Source organism: Vespa mandarinia, chromosome 8 (genome assembly GCF_050613455.1).
Source record: "Vespa mandarinia isolate Hongniang chromosome 8, ASM5061345v1, whole genome shotgun sequence".
Taxonomy (NCBI): domain Eukaryota; kingdom Metazoa; phylum Arthropoda; class Insecta; order Hymenoptera; family Vespidae; genus Vespa; species Vespa mandarinia.
Window position 1 is genome coordinate 1122501 of NC_140817.1, and position 17500 is coordinate 1140000.

Genomic DNA, 17500 nt, shown 5'->3' on the forward strand with positions numbered 1-17500 from the left:
TATTTTGGGGAGAATAATCCATCATAGAGAGAGGATCGCCAAATTGACGACTCTTGATCAAAGGTTATCTATCCTTAATCCTGGCAAACTGATCAGACATAAAAGGGGACAAGTTTGGATCATTGATTCAAAGCAGAACAAAAGTAATCGTAAGTAATCGTAAGAGCGATGTGACGACTTTTCGATTTTGCGATTTACGTTTTTTTTCTTTAATAGTGGTGGTCCATTTAGGAACTTTTTATTATTATTATTATTATTATTATTATTATTATTATTATTATTATTATTTTTGTTTTTTTGAAAAAAAACCTTTCACAAGTTTGACAATAAATCATGAAAGGGATGGAGGAAAATCAATCGAGAACAGAGTATTGCGAGCAACGATGTACTTGTCACGAATAAAGTACTTTGCAATTCCATTCGATCTTCCTTTTTAGCTATCCATTAATACCACTACTACCATCACCACCACCACTATCAGTACTGCCAGTAGCAATAGCAGCGGTATTACCATCACTCGCAAATCCTCTTCAAGTTGGTGCCTTCTGAATAAGGATCAAAAATGCTATCGAGACGAGAAGAGCTATCGTGCTCAAAGAAATTCCAAGACTTTGTTTGCTCCCTCTTTTTTAGTCCCCTCCTATGTGATGGTGTGCTTCTTCTTTATTGGGAAAGAACGAGCTCTTGGAACGTTGAAAATCGGCCTGCCAAACGTGCTCATTTCCATATTCTCATATATCAAGACAATTTCTTTCGGATATGTCATATCCAAAGAATTTTTTTTTTCTTTTTTTTTTTTTTTTCTTTTTTTTTCTTTCTTTCTCGTTTCGAACGGGCGAGACAGTGCTCCGTAATGGTACGATTTACTCGACCGAAGGGTTCGTTTCTTTTTCTTGAAATAGAATGATAAAGGATCATCTCAGTTCGGAAATTTATTTTCTTTTTCTTTTTTCTTTCTCTCTTTTTCTCTCTCTTTTTTCTTTTTCTTTTTTTTTTCTTTTTGTATCGACAGACGACAAAAAAAGGAAAAGTGGATTAGACCGTCGGTGTCCATAGACGCAAACCAGATTTTTTACGGGTCAAGGCCGAACCTTCGACCTTCGCACTTTGGTATCCACCTTTTTTTCTCTTTTTTTTTTTCTTCTTCTTTTTCGAAGCTTACAACAACTAGCGAACAATTAGAATTTTGATTGAAGGAATTAATTGAAATACGTTCGGACGTCGTTTTAATGGATATCTCGAAGTGATATTTAACGAATCGCTGATTTCATCGTGTTTCTTTAAATTGTAACTCGACAACTAATCATTTCTAATTTCATCTCTATCTGCTAGTTATTTTACTGACATTTCTAGGCCGATAAAAGCGTTTTGCGTTTGAAGGATTAGCTTGTATACTTTTTTGCTCATTTAGAAGCGTATCTCGTTAGAGATTTCTTTTTCATCTGTCGGACTGCTTTCAGCCGAAGATATACCCCTTTCCCTTTCTCTTTCCTTTGTCTGAACGTCCGTTTAAAACACATTTTCACGTCGAAATTTCATAGAAAGGTACAACAAACGATTTCAACTTTTCCACGGATTATCTCGACTATCATAAATATCAAATCGCGAATGTCACAGTAAAACCTTTGTCTCCGTTAAATGGGAAGGTAGAAAACTTTAATAAATACGTTCTCTTCCATTTCTGGCTATCTCTCCTGTACAAATTACACGTCGAAACTTCAAAAAGTTCTTTTGCTTCTTTTCTTTTTTGTTTCTTTTTTGTCTTTGCTACCCTCTCTCTCTCTCTCTCTCTCTCTCTCTCTCTCTCTCTCTCTCTCTCTGTGATTTGGCAATTCGAAGACTTATTTCTTGAACGAGCTAAAAAGTTTTTTTACGGTGTATCTAAGACTATATTAAATAGCAAGTCTCATTGTATTCACCTTTGAGCTCTTTCGAGGATTGAGCAAAAGAAAGGGAGAGAGAGAGAGAGAGAAAAAAGAGAGAAGGTGAAAGAGTAGAAAAAAAGTTCGCAATAAAATTCAGATATAGCACAAGTCACGAAAGTTCGATGTAAGTAGAAAGAAATAAAAAGAGAGAGAGAGAGAGAGAGAGAGAGAGAGAAAAGAGAAACAGACAGACCTAAAGAAAGAAATAAAGAAAGAAAAAGAACAAGTTTGGTTAAAGTTCTTCAACGTTGAAATTATTTGTCGCACTTAAGAGTTCCCTAACATGGCAGCCGGTTATTTTGCATCTTTACGACTTCCTTTAGACACGAGCACTGTTACCGGTTAATAGTCGAGCGTATTCGCGTCCTCCTAACACGTTTCTTCAAGATTTATGAATTTCACATATTCGTGATGGCGATGCCCTCTCGCAAATAAACTTCTACCTACGTGCACGTTTAGAGATAAAGGTACTTGTTATATATATACATATATATATACATATATATATATATATATATATATATATATCTAGGTACATAGGTAGTATCTATGGGAGGAGCATTTTAATGCTCCGTGCATCGGCTCGTCACCCGTGAACTCTTCGAAGGAACGGTTGAACGCACGCAGTTAGATGATGTTAACTACCGCTGAACACGCGACCGTTCTACTTTTTAGTTTCCATATTCTCAAAGGCGTCTAAAATAAAGGCGAACGTTCGCGAACGTTTCTATTAAAGTACTAATGATTGGTCTCATAGATATCGATCGATGGACATCGTGTGACATCGTGAACGATCGAAATATTAGGGGAGGAAAAAGAAAAAGAGAAAAAAAGAAGAAAAAAAAAACAACAAAAAAAAAAAAGAAAGAAAGAAAGAAAGGGACAAAAAATTCATTGCTGGTTAAAAATGGGTTTTGCGTCGTCGTTAGAACGATTACTTAAATGTCTTCTCCTCTTTTCGTAACTTCTTCATGTCAAAGCATATATTTGGCTTCGTAATCAACGACACTTACGTCTTCTATCGTTCGACCGATTTCTTCGATCTTTAAAGCTTCTTCCTCAACGGTTCTAAAGCTCGTCTTAGTCGTGGAAAGGAAGAAAAGAAAAGAAACAAGAGAGAAAAAAGAAATGAAAAAAAAAAAAAAAAAAAAAAAAAAAAGAAATAATAATAATAATAATAATAATAATAATAATAATAATAATAAAAAAGAAAAAAACTCGTCGATCGTAAATTGGATGAAAATAATTGTGGATCGAACGATGTTTGTTCTATTACATAAAGATAATATTACGTTAGGTTACTATTTTCGATAGAAAATTTCGTGATATCAATTTATTTCTCTTTTACCATTGTAGTGTCCGCGGTAACGAAAATTTCACTCGGATCCGATAAGAAATAATGTACGGTAAGTAGAATAGTAGGCATACTGGTAGATTAGTTTGACTCAATTCAGTTACTTCTCGTCACGCGATGTTCCTGTTTTCATCGGTGAGAATGAAGCAGGCCTCCTGACTTAAACGTCTCCCACCTGAAATTTACAACTTTCGAATGATTCTCCTAACATTTAAAGTAAGGACGATAATCTATATACCTACTATAATATCTGGTGAAATATAATATAAGTAAATACGGATCGATGATTTTTATTAGGGTGAAAATTTATAAGAAATTTTTTTTTCCTTTTTATTATTATTATTATTATTATTGTTATTATTTTATAACACGGCATATACTCGTTCGTACCTATTTTAGTTTTTAATAATATCTACACTACCTAGTAGATTTTGATATTTGATATCGTTTTATTCATTGATCGAATTTATTATTTGATTTATTTCGTGGTTTACATATATTAATCAAAGTTAGATATATATATGTATAGGAAGTATGAAAGTGAAGTTGGACATTGATTGACAGATTTATTGCCCTCGGAAAGAAGTTCCTGTAACTTGATCGGGTGAATCAATCTACCGTCAACAGAACGGACGTTGCAGTAATTTAACAGTTCGAGTAAAATTTAGGATATCCGAAATATCACGTACGTTTATTTTCTGTGATATTTTAAACGATAAATAGGCGCGAACAATTACCTAAGAGTAAAATTTATCGAACGAAACGATTCGATGCACCGAATCGTTTCTTATAAAAAAAAAGAGAAAAGAAAAAAGAAGAAAAAAAGAAAAGAAAAGGAATTATATAATTTCATCTGCGACATTCTATTAAGCAGTCTTTGACCTAACATCTATTTGACCTGATATGTCTCTACAGTACCATCGAAATAACGATTTGAACCTAAGTAGTACCACTCGAGTCACGTTCTCGTTGAATAAGCATTGCCAGATACGTACTGTCCCCAAAGGACACTAGACTTCGATAGATGCAGAATAGACACAACAGTTTTCAAAGAGCTAGACAAAAATACATTCGTTATTTTTATCGTTTCATTTCTCGAAGAAAACAATTTATCGACATATTTATATACGGAACGAGATTTATTTACGATAAAAAATTTATAATACAAAAGTATAAGTAAAAATGGAAAATTTCTTTTGAAAAATTTTTCTTATTCGATGTCTTATTTAATTTAAAATTGATATTTAATTGATAAAACTTTCGTATGGCTAACGATAAATGTTTACTACTACTAAAAGAATCAGATTAGATTGAATTGAAGTTCCTACCAGACTGATTTTATCGGTCATAATAAATCTTAATATTCGACGGAGTCTCTTTTACTTCATCGAAGAAGAAAAATAAAAGCGGTCTTTTATTTTTCTTTACAACGGGTCGGTCTCTCCTCGAGCACGGTTACCAAATCAGATTGGATCGATACGGTTCACGGTTGCACGTTTTAACTATAGAACACGTTTGCCACTGGCTAATGTGAATATACCTAACTTTAATTTCTTTAACATATTCTTTAACGACATTAGAAACTGTCGTTGAAATAAGTAAGTTAACTAAATTAGTTTCTTTTCAGAAGTTTTCATAAGTTTCGCGCAGTTAAAAAAAAAGAAACTTAAGAACGCGTTACTTTTAATCGAAACCGTATACATCTGTGAAATATTACGTTTCGCTAGAAATTTTGTTGCTCTTTCGCGATATCGATTAGATGTCTTATTTTAGTTTTGACGGGGGCATCGAACCTACCAAACGTTCGAACCGTTGGTTCGCCGACACTTAACTTCTTACCATAACTTCCGCGTTTAAATTGTTCATTTAAGAGTTTATTAAATTACCTTCCGCTGAATTAAAAACGAGGTTATACGAATAGGTATAACAGAAGTGGTAGGGACGTGTGTCGACACGCGTCAACCGACAAACGATCGTTAAAATTAATGACGTCGACTTTAAAACTGTCGGAACATTTCCACAGAACTATTTTATACCTCTTTCTCTCTCTTTCCCTCTTATATATACATTCGGCTTATCCGAATAAAAACTCTTTTTCTTTTTATTGGTTTTACCTTTTCTACCGTCTAATACTATCTTCAACGGTCATCTTTCATTCTTACTCCGAGCTATCGCATAAGAGACAATGATTTCTCTTTCGTTTCTACCACTCGACATTTTTTACTCTCACAAACGGGTTCATTTTAAGGATATGAAATTTTTACGATGATCTCTTTCCCTTTCCCTCTCTCTCTCTCTTTCTCTCTCTCTCTCTCTCTCTTTCCATCTTTTATTAAACATTTCTTGGTCCTTCCCTTTGATCTTGGAAAAATATGTTAAATTACTTGTGAAAAAAAAAATAAAATAAAAAGATAAAAGAGAAAAAGAATCGTAAGAGACGTACCGGAAGGAGTAACGGCGTTAGGCAGAGTGGTTCGTCGAACGATGCTGCCATTATTGGTAGTGGCTTCCGACATCACTTGGGAAAATGGCGGCTGGGCAAAGGTTGTCGCCGGTGGGGGTGGTTCGCGCAGCATCCGTATCTTTTGTATCATCTCACGTATCTCGTATCGTAGAATACCGAGGAAACAGAGTTTTGTGAAGGCCACGACACAAAAGCCAAATACAAATAGGCGATCGGAAGTTTCTCTTAACCAGCGTAGCAAGGATTCGTCGCATCCTCGTGAGTATGGTTGCTGGCAGGTGTCGCTGACATTCATGATGGGCCCGCAACATGTCTGCGGCCAACGGGATCCGAAATCACGCGGCCCTGTTACACCGCAACACGTGAATTCCTTCTGCAGTCGATCCCAATGCTCGCTGAATCGTGGCTCCTTACCGTACTCCGTCTGTCGAACAATGAGAAACACATTTAACGCTTTTCACATCGGACTATTTCAAAGGACTAAGAGAACGTGTACCTGACGTCGCAATAATAAATAAATATCTATAATAGAAATGATATTTCTTTTGTTTTTGATCGGCTAGAGAATCATTACGAGATTTGTTTGACAATGAAATGTAACTACTCGATGCCAAAACGTGTCGATTCAAGTGTCCCTTCGAGCTATTTGAATAAAGAAATTATTATATTCTCTATGACGACTTGATCCCGCTCGATTAAAAATCTATCTTCTATTCTTTGATAATATCCAGAAATTCGTTTGAAGATTTTTCGTTTTTTTTTCTTCATTTTATTTTTTCCTTTTTTTTCTTCTTTTTCCCCCTTCCCATCTATCGAAAAGCTATTTAAATTTGTGAGAGGACGCAGTGAGGTAAATTACTCCGAACGACTTTTCATACTTTGATATTTTCTGTGCGAAAGGTTAATCGGTAAGATCATTGTAACAGCGAAGTAGGCGTTCTAATTTGCGAGAGGGCACTTCAAAATTCAATATTTTATAGTTTTCAATGGAATAGGTACGACGGAAAAAAATTTCACCGGTTGTGAAAAATATCACCAATGTTCTTTCGATCTTGAAATTTAACTTGAAATTTATTTATTAATGAGTATCGTCAAAACTAACTTTGCTGTTTATTTATTTTTTCTTCTTTTCTTCTTTTTTTTTTCTCCTCCTATCTTTTGGATCTCCCTTTCGTCAACGTAGATATTTGTCCTATAAAACAACTATAACTTCATCGTTATAACTTTCTTAATTGCGACAGTAACATTTCAACGATCTTACTCGTCGTTTTCGAAACTGTTATATAAGTTACTAAGAGTAGACGACAAGATATTTACTTCCTGACGTATTAATCGTTAACACCGACGAACATGGATAGATAACTATTAATAATCGTATGAAATTTAGGTCGTGAAATTTATTCGCGCTTAATTCATTCTGTCAAGAAGAAATAAAGAAAAGAAAAGAAGGAAAAAAAGAAAGAAAGAAAAAAAATAAAAAAAAAAAGAAAATAAAAAAAAAAAAGAAACGGAAAGAGTGAAAGCAAGAAAGGAGAGAGAAGAAAACGATAAAAAGATTGTGCCAGATCGAAAAAGAAGCCCCATAATTCCGTTCTCATCCGTTTGCTCGTTATCGGTTCGTGTCAATCTACGCACGTTTCTCGTTAGATTATGCGATCAGTCTGGATAAAGGAACACAAAAGCCGTGAGGGTGTGTAACGATTTCGAATACCGAATAAAGAGGGTGAGGTAAAAGAGAAAGGCTTTTCAAGAAAAAAGATTAAAGTAACTCGTGGAAAACCCTCGAACGTTGATTTTCTTCCCGAGCATCGTAAATGTTACAATCTTACTTTCTAACGCGAAGAAGCAAGAATTTTATCGTGCGTAAACGTAAGCCCACCCTCGTAGCCGTTTGATTTTAACTTTTCGAAAGGTTTTACGAGCTCGCCTGATAATTTCCTATTATACGTTGCCCCATTTCCACGATTTCTTTACCTTTGTCCAACAAAAAAAAAAAAAAAAAAAAAAAAAAAGTCGTAAAAAACAAAAGAATTAAAGAAGGATCAGAATTTTAAGACGGACACGAAAAGAGAGAACACGCTTTTAAATAGAATTTATTCTTACGTGTTATCGACGAACGATCGAGTAAATTTTTCTATTAAAAATTATCGTACGATTAAAACAAATTGCAATTTTGTAGAAAAGAAAAGAAAAGAAGAATTATATATTTGTGATTAAAATTAATTGTCACTTTTTCATTTTTTCATTTTCCTTTTGGAATTTTATAGTTAACAGGATTGACAGGACCTACGGCGTAGTATCTACATGTATACATATGGTTATATATATTTAGCAAACCCAAGGGCGTCGTGATAAACAAGTAGTCCTAACAGTGCTAAAAGCGTGTTTCGAATACGGAACAAAGTGTTTATATATTCGGTGTAGCACCACCGCGTAGACGCATATATGGGGTTAAGTTAGGTGTGCCCACTCGAGACAACATTTTGCAGAGGCTGAAATATACCTTATTAGCGAGAGAGAGAGAGAGAGAGAGAGAGAGAGAGAGAGAGAGAGAGAGAGAGAGAGAGAGAGAGCGAAGTTAGAGCAAGGCAAGCCTTAAAAATTGTAAATTCAATCGTATTGAAAATATATTGGCTCGTTCATTAATCTTTGAGGATGGTCCGATTCATTTCTTTTTTGCAAGGAACAATTGTGTGTGCGTACGACGAGACAGTCCTGTTTCATGGAATTTTTTTCTTTCTTTTTTCTTTCTTTATCGAGGAATATGAGTATTAAAAAAAAAGAAAAGAGGGATAAAATAAAATTCACACAAAAAATAAACATTCTTACGATTCGCGATAGGTTAGATGTCACGTTGATCGATCCATGCAGAAAATGTAGGATCTAAGTACTCTCTAAGCGTTTTAGTTTTCTATTTACTAACTCGTTGCCTATATCATCGGTCGTATTATATGGACTATGAGTAAACGCACGACTACTCTGTTCTCAAATACGATTTATCCGCGGACATAACAAGATGAGAGAATAGATTTAGATCAACTCGGTCAAAATTATTCTCATTTATCTTATCTTTATTATTACTTTATATTTTACGTGACATTTATTCGAAAATAAATATATTTACGTATATATATATATACATTTATAATATAATCTAATATCATAAATAGAATATACTTTACCGTTCCTTTAATACTCAAATAGATTACGATATTCGTGGTGTGCATTTTATATTACTCTTAAGATTTTTCCTTATGGATCGGAACGTAAAATCTTGAAGGACGAATGTACGTAATGTGCAATAAACGTACAGTTAGAAATGCTCGCGACCTACATTTTATCGGGATGAAATATCGGCTGCTAACGTGAGAGAGGGAGAAAAGGAGAAAGGGAGAGTTGATATGTGTATGTATATATATATATGTACATATATATATAATATTATATCTGGAGGGCAGATATTGCACGACGAAACGTAAATTTATGGATGACAAAAGAGGAAAAGGAAAGTTCTCGCGTCAACACACGTCAGAATTAATTATAAAAGAGAAGATAGTATATTCTATAATAATGAAAATAAAAATGTATATGGGATAAGGAAACAATATCTCTTGTTTTTCTCCCTCGAGAACGGTTCATTGCTCATTTTCACGGCTTTATACTTTCATACTTTCGTGACAATTAAGATAGCTTAAGTTTATTTTCTTGGACCATTACCAAACGCTACTCTATCAATTGAAAATGCATAAATATATGTACTCTTGAAAAGATTTTCTCCTTTTATTTTCGTATATTTCAACAGGTATCTTTGTTCTAACGGCTGTAATATGTCATTCGATTTCAATGAAAAAGCTTGGCTCGCATTCGCCGATCGAATTTTAGTATTTTTCCTCGTGAAACTGTGAAGTATCTTGGATAATATTTTTCATGAATAAAAGCAAAAAATGTGTGTATGTGTGTGTGTGTGTGGGTATAGACATGTTCTCGAAAGGAAAAACGTGAAAAGGGTAAATGATACGAGTAGGAGATACGTGCGACGTTATAAGAAAACGAGAGAATAACTCAGAAACATATTTTCTCGATGACAGATGTTTTAAAGGATGAATCCTTTAGCGAATAGGTCTTGAAAGCCGTCCCTTGTTTTCTCATTTATATCAAAATCTTTCTCTGAAAGGTACGAGAGATAACGCGTAAAGTGGAAAAAGAAAGAACCTTTGTGTTGAGTCAGTCAACCGCAGCCAAATCTCGCATTATTCATTTCTTACGTATGAGCTATATTGCGATATTCACAAACGTGTATGCATATTCCTCATGAGATATCTATGAAATACTATGAGATTGTGCGTATATATGTGTATGTATGTGTGTGTATCTCTCTCTCTCTATCTCTCTCTCTTTCTCTGCGCGCGCGTGTGTGTGTGTGTGTAAGCGAACCCGTATTTACTTTGGACAAAGATATATAATTCTCTGACAACAACGTAAGAACAAATGAGAAATAGGAAAGGAAGCTTAGAATTGTCTCGAGTCTTTCTCAATGGCGTTGATTCGTTCGCGACCAAAGAGAGCCATCATTTTCTTGGGGAGTTACGAAGAAAGAATGCCAATGGAAGGAGGTGACTCTGGCAAAGAAAAATATCACGACTGTTATCACGACACGGTTCACTGCTAATACGGATTTAGTTAGAATACGTTCGGTAAACGTGTCTGATGACACTTTTTCAAGATTTTCTTTTCTTTTTGTCTTCTTTCCTTTTTTTCTTTGTCTCGATTAAATCAAACGGCAAAATTATAATAAAATATCAATTTGCGCATGTGTGTTGATATAATAGAGAGATAATATTATTTAATTATCCTCGTATCTCGATGTTCCTCTTCCCGCGATAAAATCATTCGGAGGGAAGATAATACTCACGAGGAAGCACGTGAATCACTAGGTTATACCTGACCGAATTGCTCAGGGTTAATGTCCTATTCTGGTTTGCTCTATCCTACCATATATCAGTTCAGCGTTCAAAGAGAATCGTATATCAATCACGTCTTACTGGTGGCTAGCCGTATTTTAGACTCACAGATTTCAAAGGCCTCCTCGCTCCCTCCCCTCTCTTCCTCTTTCTCCCTTCACACTTATCCACCCACCTTCTTCTCTTTCTAATCGATCAAAGTTAAAACGAAAACTTTGCATTTTCTCTCGTAACACGAGAAATAATGAGAATTATCTTTCGGACTTACGATTACGTGGCCCGTCGAAGCGAAAGAAAACAAAATATTTTCTTTTCTTCTTCTTTTTTTTTTTTTTTCTAACATAAAGATAAACTTTTTTTTTATCGAACGCGTTCTCTTCTCCGGTTTTGTAATCTTCCGGATGCTTTTCTCTGTGGATTTAAAACTTCACAGACACATAAAATACAATCTTGTCAGCGTATATTTTTTCGTACGTTCTCTTTTTCTTCTTCTTTTTCGTCTATCATCTTTCTCTTGAAAAAAAAAAAAAAGGAAAAGAAAAATAAAAAAAAAAAAGTAATCCTTCCAAAAAAATGAAATCAAATATTTAATCACGCTCGAGTTGTAATGCCAAAAATATAATCCCTAAGAAAAGAAAATTCGCGAAGGGATTTAGACGATTCTCTTGAAAACTATCTCCATTTACAAAGCTTGGAAATTTAACGATATAAAGGATAAAGATAGATAGGTAGATAGATAGATGGATAGATAGGTAGATAGATAGATTTCATATATATATATATATATATAGAAGAACATCGTAATAATATACTCGTATCTTTTTATCCCGTGAATGCGATAAATCTCTTATAGAGAAGAATTTACGGCTTAGATTTATAAAGGTACTCTTTTGTAAAAAGAGGAAGAAGCCCGTTTCTACGCTCGATAACACTTTCAGACAGTCGTACCATTTTCTTATTACGCAAGTGTATCTCTCGTTTCTTCTTTGTCTCCCGAGCAAGCAACTAGCAAGCAACAAGCGAGCAAACAGGCGAGAGGAGTAATAATTACAACCGAGAAAATCTAAAGAAAGATTTTGTTCAGAAAGAAAGGAAGGAAGAAAGGAAAAAAGAAATAAAAAACGAACGAATTAGACGAGCCCATTACCCATTCTAATTATCATCGAGCGTGCGATCTTAATCATTGTTTCTCGCGTCACGTACTTAGGTAACTTTTGGTAACTTTTGCATTGGTTGACGTCAGCGAACGTGATTTTTTCTTCAAACTTGAAGACGAGTCAAGCGAGGCTTAGAGAACGATCGTACGTAGGAGCCAACTCGGACGTTCATCTCGAATCTATGTTGAGATCGTTTAGAACGGGCTGACTGAGTTAACTTGGTCGACCGTGCCAGTACATTATCGTAGATGACATTAGGATAGTCTTGCCTGAAGTTATTGAGTATCTTCGACCTTTAGATGGTAAAAGAACGAAAATAAGTCAAAGAGAACGCGTCCGAATAAATCAAAAAAAAAAACAAAAAAAAACAAAAAAAAAAAACAAAACAAAAAATTCTAAAGATCTGCAAGTAAAGGATGACGAATAAAATAAAATTAAATTAAATCAAATAAAAGAAAAAAAAAAAAAAAAAGAAAACAAAATATATAAAAGGAGCAACGATCGAACCTGTAATCGTAGCCTCAGCATGGGCCTGAGTTGGGCGTTCATTCCCTCGGAACGGACGACCCAAACGATACCGATAACGATGTCTCCGAAGAGTAGGACCAAGAGTAGAACCCAATAAACGTTGAGTAATTTGGCGCTGAGTCTTCTTACGGCAACGCAACCAAGTAATTGAACGAGTCCCAATTGAGTACCCAAAGCTAGGTAAGCATATAGGGCCGTCGGATCGAAGGCTCTTGGGACTCCAGGTATTACGTGCCTTCTGGGATCGCCGGTGAATATAATGGACATTGATACGACCGCGGCGAATGCAGCCGCGCTGAAGAAGAGCACCCCGTTACAGGCGTAGATCCAGATCCGATAATATCGCATCGCGACGTCCTGGCCACCGGCGGTGCGTCTCTGAGACGTCACCGAAGCCGGCGCCTCCTCGACGGCGTACTCGCGGCTTCCGCTGCTCCTACGGACACTCCTTTTCACGATATTGTTTTTGTTCCCACTCTCGTAATTGTTGTTGTTGTTATTGTTGTTGTTGTTGATGTTGTTATTGTTGTTATTATTATTGGTCGTGGGAGTGTAATTGTTCTCGTAATTGTTGTTAAAGTTATTGATGATGTTGTTGTTATTGTTGTTATTGTTGTTGTTATTATTATTGTTAGTGGTCGTGATGATGGAGGCGTCTATAGATCGCCTATGCTCCTGACGATCGTCCAGCAGGAAGATAAAGGGCGGCTTCGCGCTGCAGTCCTTCTTCGCTGTCTTTTGGCGATGCGTCGACTGCGGGGTGACCGAACGTTGCAGCAGCATCACCGTCATACTATCGTGCCTCCCTGGTACGCGTGTCCTCGTCGTAAGGGTAGCTTCAAACGTAACGAGCAAAACAAGAGAGAGAGAGAGAGAGAGAGAGAGAGATGAGAAAAAAGGAAAGGCAGTTGAAATTGACGGTGACGATGAAAAGGTAGGAAAGGAAAAGGAAAAGATTAAGATAACGACAATGCTCGAAGAGTAGTAGAAATAGAACTAAAAATAGAAATAGAAGTAGAAATAGAAGTAGATGTAGAAGAAGAAAAAGAAGAGAAGGAAGAAGAAGGAGAGGAGACGAAGCGTGGCCGAACGAGACCCGGACACTCCGTCTCCTGGTGAAAAAGAACCGAGGAAGGACGTGTGTCACGCGAGACACCCTCTACCCCAGTACGATGGTTTCTTGTTCATCGTAATCTGTTTGGATGAGAAGCCAATGTCCCTTCAAACAGCTGTTGATGCTGCTGTAGTATTCCTTGATCGAGCGAAATAAGACGATATCTGGAAAAACAGAGATTAAATCTGATTAAGTCAGGACAATTACCTTTTTTTCTAATCCCCTTTCTTTTCCCCCTTAATTTCTTATCAAGGATAATGATGGATGTATCAAAATAGGATACTTGAAAAAGTTTGAAAGTTTGAGAAACGAAAGGAAAAAAAGTATCATGAAATTATGGAGAAAGAAAAATGGGGAAAAAAAATAAAAAATGGATACGCACAAAATCGAATCCTATCGATGAAATGTTCTCTCTCTCTCTCTGTCTCTCTCTCTCTCTCTCTCTCTCTCTGCCCTCCTTTAATGTTTTTTCAAAACTATTCCCAACGTGCAAGAGTTCCGAATGAAATTTCACGCAACAATAAAGACTAAAAGCAACGGGCAGGTCGCACGTGCATCGCTTTACCTCATCGTACGTTCTGATATTCTGGCAAACTTTCAAGTATCAAGTTTCAAATGCATCCCACGATATTGCGACATAAATATATTCCCTTTCGTTCGAATAGTATTCCCTCGTAAAACAGGGACTCCATAAAAAGGGAGAGAAGAAAATAACATGTAATTTCTTTTATCCTCTCTCACGCAAGACTAGGCCTGATCTCGAATGTACGAGTCTATTCCCTTTTTTCTTTCTTCGTTTTTTTTTTTTTTTATTATTATTATTATTATTATTGTCGCGAGTGTTCATCCAACCAACACCGGTAGTCCAACTACCACTGTACGTTACTATGCTATCATATTCTACTGTCGTCCGAGGAGTGCAAGGGCTCTACTGTAAATTATCGTTGTCACGCGCCTTCCCCGTCTTATGAAACGCTTTCCCTTGGACTTTAACGATTCATAAACTCCTCCTTTCGTCCTTATTACCAACCCATATAAACCGTGATATCATAAGATACGGAAACTCATAAATATACAATAGGATAGAATCACGAAATTTATGAAACAAATCGTAAAGCAAATTAATGATTCTTTGGTTGAAATTATCGGAGCACCATTTCAAGAGGTTTCGTTTCATTTAAAAAGATCTCTCGTTTGCAAATACAAAATAATCCAATATACATCGCGTATGTTATATATGAAAGCACTAGCTTTTGAATACTCGACGAAGCTTTCGACGTATAAGTACGAGAGAAAGAAGAGTTTAATGGGTGAGTTTGAAACCGTGTCTCTCTTTCTTTTTTTTTTTCTTATGTTTTTCTTTTTTTTTTTTTTTGTTCTTTCTTCAAATTAAAGACCAACGCCTAGGAGTTGATTGGTACACCTCTTGGGGTACTTGGGTTCGTGTCAAAAGAAATATATAAAATGAACGAAAAAAAAAAAAAAAAAAAAAAAAGAGCTCAAGGAGTTGATACGAAGCTACGTCCTTATAAATGAAAAGGCTTACAACGACTACGAAAGAGTACTCGGCTAATTTCAATTCGTAGATACATAGGTATGGATCGATCGATTGGCACCACGCGACGTAGCGTGAACCGTAAGGGTTCTCCTTCTTCTTTTCTCTCTGTCTCTTTTTTCTTTCTTTTTTTTTTTTCTTTTTTCTTTTACGACGAGAACATCTTCGACGGGATTGCATTCAGCCAAGACGAACGACTGACTGACCAAGGAGAAATAAAGAGAGAGAGAGAGAGAGAGAGAAAGAGTCAATTTGACGAGACACACGAACGAAGGATGAACGTACGATTTATGACATTCTGCTAAAGGTCAAACGGTCTTCCATTTTGTCCACCTGGTTGGAGGATAAATGACCGAAAGGAGGAACTCGATCGGGTGTCTGCGAGGCGATAGACCTTTGTTCTTCCCCCTTTCGACTCTCTAGGCCCGTACATAATGATACCTCGTCTATAGTCCGGCTAGTGGTCAGTTATTCATACGATAAAAGTCGAATGTGGAATCCCTTGCGAATGTCTCCGATTTATCACTGCTTACGTTAAAAAATGCCAACTCACAAACTGTGTCCAAATTTCTCGAGTGCTCTTGGGCTTAAAAGGAGAAGCGAAGTCGCTATTATCGGGCACGGTTCGATAGAAGTTTTTATCTCCCCTTTCTTTTTTTTTATTCATTTATTTATTTATTATTATTACGATTTTTTTTTGTGATACTCTTCCTCCTCTCATTTATTTTTTTATCTTTTTTCTTTCTTACACTTTTCGTCAATGAAGAACGTCTCTTCGAGATCTACGAAATCAACGAAAGTTTCATTAATATCATACGATGTTAATCAACGATTAAACCCTATCAAAATCAAGATCAAGATTAATCGATTTGGCTCGTGTAAATTGTACGCAAGAAATTCGAATAAAATCGTCGAGTAATAATATCCTTGACGCCGAAAGTACGTTTTCAGGACAGTTATACTTCGATCGAAATAATATTCTCGTATGCGAGACCATATGCGCGATGCATTTTCTACATCAAACTGTACTCGCCATCTGGATGAGATATACACGCCCACGCATGAAAGTGTATCGTTCGAGCGATCGGGATCGTTCGTGTTCGCCATTAGAAAAAGTCTTTTTCAAACTGATCGATCGCGAAAAAGTATATATGTTATATATATATATATATAAACAGGTATATGTATATGTAACTTATATATAGATATATGTATCTACATATTGGTTACAATTTTTGCAACCGATTCTTCGTTCTACGGTGATTATAGTAAGGGAAAAATATCGAGTACGTTTATGTCCAACGATCGAACGTAATTAAAGCGAAGGTAGGACTAGTCATACGGTTAAATAAACAAAGCGACAATGCAGCCTTTAAATGCAACGACTAAGTCACGCTTTGTAAGTCACGTTCAATTATTATCAAAATTTTAATACCGTTTTAGTTCGACCTAAATCGTGTTTGCTTCGCAAATCGAAAAAGCTTTATTGTATCCCTTTGGTCTTTTACCAAACGTGGGCTTAATTATTTTCGGATTTGCTCTTTTCCGAGAAAAAAGGAATAGATTTTTTGATTTGTTCCTATTGTATCTGATTTTCGTGCGATTCAATGGAGAATAAAATATCCTAATCGAAGGAGGAACGAAAGGAGAATGATTTCTCGTATATTAACTTACACGACAATAACAACGACTACGACGACTATGATGACGACGAGGACGAAGGACACACATTAATTTGACAATTTGCCAGTAGTAAAATAATATGATAACAGTATGTAATTCTTGCCGAATTGTATTCCCTTATGACAATTGTAGCGTGCAATAGGCGATTCTATTATCGATCCTTTTCCGGCTAACTCGAAGCGCTATGTTGCTTCTGTGGAGTCGAGGAGAAAGATAGGAGAGAATAATAGCGAACAGAGAGAGGGAAGGAAAGGGGGTAATCGGTGGTGAGTAGTAAGCGAGAAGGGTGAAGGGTTGAGAGAATGGAGAGGACAGAGAGAGAGAGAGAGAGAGAGAGAGAGAGAGAGAGAGAGAGAGAGAGAGAGAGAGAGAGAGAGAGAGGAAAAAAATGAGGTGGTAAAAGAGAAAAAAATTACGCATAAAAAATGCATAGGGAAAATAAGAGTAGAGATTATGGAAATCGTAAAAAATAGAGAATTAGGTTGGGTCGAAGGCGACAGGGGGAGGAGGAGGAAGAGGAGAAAGAGGAAGCGTGCACGCGTCGGTGACGTGCTTGGAGAGCGTGCACTTTGGCGCATCGCTCGTGCCAGCTCTCTCTCTCTCTCTCTCTCTCTCTCTCTCTCTTTCTCGTGTAGTAAAGCTGATGGAAGGTGAGAGAGGAGGGGAGTCGCGTAACGATAACACGGAAGAATGGTTAAGGGTCCATCGATCGTTCGAGCCCTCCGCGCGCGTGCTTGTTCGCCCTCCTCGATAAAGAGA

The 17500-nt window shown here is 36.3% G+C and overlaps 2 protein-coding genes across 4 annotated transcripts in view; one reads left to right on the plus strand and one right to left on the minus strand.

Annotated features, from left to right (window-relative positions):
* Positions 1-17500, plus strand: part of LOC118448770 (uncharacterized) — a 35581-nt gene that overhangs the window by 11037 nt on the left and 7044 nt on the right. The gene's annotated exons all lie outside the window — the stretch shown is intronic.
* LOC118448773 (uncharacterized) overlaps positions 1-17500 on the minus strand; it is a 29622-nt gene that overhangs the window by 9494 nt on the left and 2628 nt on the right. For all 3 annotated transcript variants that reach the window (XR_004840231.2, XR_004840232.2, XM_085659052.1), the window contains exons 2-3: positions 12369-13667; positions 5723-6167 (exon numbers count right to left, since the gene is read on the minus strand). Coding sequence is in view for 1 of the 3 variants with exons in the window: in XM_085659052.1 (XP_085515178.1) it covers positions 5723-6167; positions 12369-13181 (1258 nt within the window). In the remaining 2 variants the exon portion in view is untranslated. The remainder of the gene's footprint in view (positions 1-5722; positions 6168-12368; positions 13668-17500) is intronic.